At 42.9% G+C, this 4,866-nt stretch overlaps 1 protein-coding gene and 1 long non-coding RNA gene across 2 annotated transcripts in view; one reads left to right on the top strand and one right to left on the bottom strand.

The window, feature by feature from the left end:
* Positions 1-670: 670 nt before the first annotated feature.
* The window catches only part of LOC120812639 (TBC1 domain family member 2B-like), a 17,380-nt gene continuing 13,184 nt past the window's right edge, over positions 671-4,866 (bottom strand). Inside the window, exons 9-13 of the mRNA XM_040168785.2 lie at positions 4,100-4,594; positions 3,891-4,008; positions 3,518-3,703; positions 2,804-2,925; positions 671-2,205 (exon numbers count right to left, since the gene is read on the bottom strand). Coding sequence (XP_040024719.1) covers positions 2,010-2,205; positions 2,804-2,925; positions 3,518-3,703; positions 3,891-4,008; positions 4,100-4,594 — 1,117 coding nt within the window. The 3' untranslated portion in view covers positions 671-2,009. The remainder of the gene's footprint in view (positions 2,206-2,803; positions 2,926-3,517; positions 3,704-3,890; positions 4,009-4,099; positions 4,595-4,866) is intronic.
* LOC144390987 (uncharacterized) lies at positions 2,083-4,693 on the top strand. Its single transcript, XR_013454839.1, has 2 exons — positions 2,083-2,219; positions 3,523-4,693. It is a non-coding gene; the product is annotated as an uncharacterized LOC144390987 (long non-coding RNA).

The following is a 4,866-nucleotide window of genomic DNA, read 5'->3' as shown; positions in this document are numbered from 1 at the left end:
AAGGTCCTACCCTTTCCGTAAGGAGTTCATTTCGTTGTGGTTTCCCATTTGTCGTTGTGTTTTCCTATTGGCTGTTGTGCGTTCCTATTTTCCGTTGTGTTTTGAACTTCAGGGCCACCGTAGACTGAAGTCGGGTCTCATGAAAGACCTGCTTTCATGAAAACAAACACATTGGATCTCTTCTTCTAAAAGGTTTTCCCATTCACATTTCAATCATTAAAATAATTGGTTTGGCCATTTGTTCACAAGTTGAGGTGGTCTAACAAAAAGGTTAGGCGGGACGCCAAGGCCAACAAAGGACCGCAAAGAACCGCAAAGGAAAATCTGTCCACAGCAAGTAGGATCAAGTCATACAAAGATATAGGAAAGTGAAAGTGCAAACAATATATCGACAAAAGTGAAGGGGCTGCGTAAAAAGACCTTCCTCTCTTGCAGATTACCATTCGAATGACAGTTGCTGTATATAAACATGGTTTCATCACAGTGCTAAGAGTAAATGTCTTCAGTAAGAACCTAGATGACGTAAAGATGCTTCTGAAACACTTCCCTTATCTAAAAGCTAGATTTATATTCTGAACAATGTTGACTGACACGCTGAGGGTATGTTTGGGTAACACTTTGAAGACAAATGTTACACCGCCACACTGAGGACAATTAATGCAAATGCATCTTGCAGGAGCCAAATGTCTATTTTATTCAAGATCAACCACATACAGAACGGTGGATTATTCCTGCAAGCAGGGGATCGCAGGGGTGACCAAGGTTGGAAGAAGGTGCGCGTCATACAGACCTATCCGGGGTAATCCAGCAACACAGTAGCCCAGATAAAAGGACCGGGCTCCTTTAACACATCTGAAATCTAATCCAGCATTGTGCATTTTCTGCATTTCTTGCAAAGTAGGCTTTAGTCAGGGGAAATTAAATAATTTTAGCATGTAACAAACCCCAAAATAAAAAAATCAAGAACATTACTAAAACAAGCAAAGCCAAATTCATCAAAATACAGATTTAGACTACTTATTATAGCCAAATAATGTCTGTAGGGATACATTAATATAGTTTGGGATATCAAAACCAATTTGAAACCTTCTCCTAACCAAACACAGTAGCCGTTAAACAGTTTTATCTTTAATTTAACGACAGATGAAGGTGCAAAACGGTTCAAGGCTTTCAGACGTGTGTTTGGGAGTAGTAGGTAATGAAATTACCGTAAGTATAAAATAACATATTGAGAGGGATACTCCTTAAAAATACAGACCTGATAACCTGTTTAATATCTCAACAGGAATGTCTCTAGTCATCTGATCTGACCCGTGATGTATAAAAGAATTACACGTGCTTTTAATGTAATGTAAGCGATAACACACGCGAAGATTACCTTTTTGATCAAAGGGTTTGAAAGGAAATATTTGTGTAACCTCTAGAGGCTGGAATGATATGTGACACAATCACAAGTTTCTCAAGATTGAAAATTAAAAGTTTCAGCACAATTTAAATTTCAGCAAAAGTGATTCAAGCGCATCAAGAGACACACGGATGAAATACAAAAGATGTGTTGTTGTAAGACAAAAAAAAGTTAGGTAAACAAAAAGTGAAAGTAATCAACCTTTCAACACACATTCTATCGCTAAATATTAAAATATCACAGCCATGTTATTAAAATACTGATTGGGAATGCAAGTGTAGCTTGGCATGGTTGAAGAGCTGTGCATTAGACACGTACACACAAGCATACGACAAATAAAGCACTACTGAGAAATATTACTCATATTACAATATATAAAATATTACAATATTACTACTGAGAAATACTGAGAAAAGGCACATTTGGCTTTCAAAGTTAAGGTCTTCTGATGGCGTTTCACTCAAGACTGTATAGAATGTTCATTGGCCGTGCTCTGAAATCCGACTAACTTGAACCATCTTATATGAAAAGGGCTTTACAACCGCAACACGGCGGTGTATGGAGATGATCTTTTTGTCATCGTACTTCAGCGACATCCTTAACGTCAGTTATCCTCCTCATCGTCGCTGACGAAGCTCCGTCTCTTCTGACACGTCTCTCTCTCCCGGAGAAAGGTCTGTCGGATGGCCTCCAGCTCGGTCAGCTCCAGGCGGACTTTCTCCAGGTGGAAGGAGCGGCGGTTCTGAATTTGTCGCATCGGGAAAGGGTTCATGTCACCAAAGGAGATGTTCATCAGCTTCCTAGAAAAAAGACAGTCAGTGGAATGTTTTTTAATTTTTTATTTGTCATGCTTTGTGCGGATTAAAACATCCAGTTTTATCATTTTTTTATTATGTGTATTCCTTGATTATAACCTTTAGGGCAATTTTAACTGATGCATAACTCACAGACCGTAGGAAACCTGCAACTTCGTTGAGCCAGAAGATACGGAAAGCTGTTCCGAGGTTAATTATCTTGCACCTCAGAAATACCCAAAAACTAATTTCAGTTGTGTCATGACCTGGCTCAACGGAGATGACAAAAACGGGAGAAACACAGTGCAAAGCTGTAAAAGTATATTTATTTAAGTAAAGTAGCAAAACCAAAAGTAAAGCAAATATGAGGTGTGTACGTCAGTAGTTTCAGTCATGTCAGTGTGGGTGCTTGATCATGCAGGCTAGAGTGTTGTGAACATAAATGGAACGCAAAGAGACCCAAACAAAAGAAAGGCCAGGGAAACCAGCGACCCCGGCAGGCAACAACCATGCGCTTTTATACCGCTGGAACCCCCAGCTGCTCTCAATCAGGTTGATGGTATCAGACATGAACCACCAAGCAGGGCCTTCACAGTTGCTCTACCTTGAATCCAGGATTGTGCGTGTAAAGCATCGAAGATATTTAAAGATGGCGGTTGAGTCTTCCAGCTTCAAAAACTCTTCCTCTTTGTACTTGAAGAGAGCGAGGGCGAAGCGAAATATGATCTGTAGGGATAAATGGACAAAAAACTAATATTCACTGTATAACTTTCCACGCGTGACTATATTTCTCTGTTTAAAGTTGCTTTTATGTCTGACCATGCAGCACAGTACAGAACTTACTGTCTTGTTATGAAGTTAACAGCTTGGTGACATTATTCCTACGAAAAATCCCCTTCATACAGTCTATATTAAATCAATAGTTGCACATCAACAATTGATCAGAAGACTAACAAAAGCACTGAGTTATGAATTCATAGTGTATTATCACCCAACTGCGCAGTTAGCTTAGTTTAGCTTCACAACTCTCATGTGTCATTTCTAGCCACAGCTGTCAGCAAAAACGTGACTTGCAAAGGTGAAGAAGAAAGACTTTGTATAGCCATGGCCGTTAAGAGTAAAAGAAGAACACAAATGGTGGTTGCATAATGGAACTTGAAATGAAACTTGTGTACAAAAACAGAAAACTAATCCAACGCACAGAGATCTGCAGAGTAGGGCAAAATGAAAGCCAAACGGATGTGTCCTTATCTCATGTTCAACATTCTTCAGAGCTCTGCTAGCATGCCAAGACCGAACTCTGATCTCTTTCTCTCACCTTAGGACCTTCGTACAGAAAGGAATCCCAGATCTTGAAGAGGATGTCGCTCACCACACTGTCCACAAACACCACCAGGAACCAGTTGAAAGTGATGAGGGAGAAGTCCACCTTGTACTGCTCAAAATGGGCGTGAAGCCGAGGGAGCTTCTCGCACATCAGGTCCTTGAACACACGCTGGTCCACCTGCAAATAGAAAAGCGACACACACACACACACGTTTACAGCCTTCGTCGCTCTTTACAGCAGAACAAAAAATGCTGCCGATCCCCAAAGGCAAACTGATGCCGATTACTGTGCAACATCCTTTGTATGATCGGCAATGAAAAACGAGTAGTTCTGTCCTCCACTGTTCGGGCATAACCTTATTCACCTGTGAGCCCAGCAGAGTCTTGGTGTAATAATCTCTCGGCATGAAGACCTCCACAATGGCTATAAGGCTCCAGAAGGCGTCCTCTTGCTCCAGATAGAGCAAGGCAATAGCCGCCAGCCTGAAGAAAAGCAATGAAGAGGAATAGTTACTATGGATGGAGGGACAGAAGGACACTAACCAGAACCGTAACACCTGAACCCATCTCGTACCTGTTTAGCCCCTGACAGTAGCCAATATCTGGATTCCTCCAGGAGAACGCCATCAAGACATTCCGGAGTTTCTGGATGCCGTCTGCACTCGGGGAGGAATAGTGCTTGTTGTTGGGCAAAGTACGCAGCAAATCCAGCTCGATCTGCTTGGAGGCCGGGTTGGGCTTGTCCCTCGCAACGTTCAGCAAGGTCTCATAGTAATCGGGAGCCAAGTTGTCCCGAAACTTCTTGACGTGGAAGGAGACACACCAGTGCCACACCTGGGAGCGGTGCTCATGGGGCACGCCGTAGCGGAACAGCGCCTTGATCTCGGGGGAGCGCACCAGGTCTCTGTTCATGGTGCTGGACAGATAGTTCTCCCACTTCACGCCGATGGACACCTCCTGATCCGTCATGGAGAGGGACTTCAGCTCCAGGGCTCTCACCTTGGCAACCAGCCTCTCTTCTTCCTCCTCCTCCTCGGGCACCGTCTTGAAGCCGAACGTGTCGTACTCACTGATGTCAGGCGAAGGGAGAGACAGAACGTGGAAACGGGATGTCCAACAACACTTTTAGTGGCGCCCCGCGTTGGCTCAATAAAAGGCCCACATTTAGTGCCATCCTCCTCGCATTCCTTTTCATTTTTCTCGACAGGAAAAACTAGCTCTGCTAATTAGTGTTTCATTTCCTACTGATTTTGCTCCTACTTCTCTGCAAGCCCAGACATGTCCTTTTGTGGGTTACTAGTGTAAGTGGAACGTTAGAAAGTCAAGCAATCCCTGACTGAT

The sequence above is a fragment of the Gasterosteus aculeatus genome, chromosome Y (genome assembly GCF_964276395.1).
Source record: "Gasterosteus aculeatus chromosome Y, fGasAcu3.hap1.1, whole genome shotgun sequence".
NCBI classification, from domain to species: Eukaryota; Metazoa; Chordata; class Actinopteri; order Perciformes; family Gasterosteidae; genus Gasterosteus; species Gasterosteus aculeatus.
This window is presented reverse-complemented; position numbering and strand designations above follow the sequence as displayed.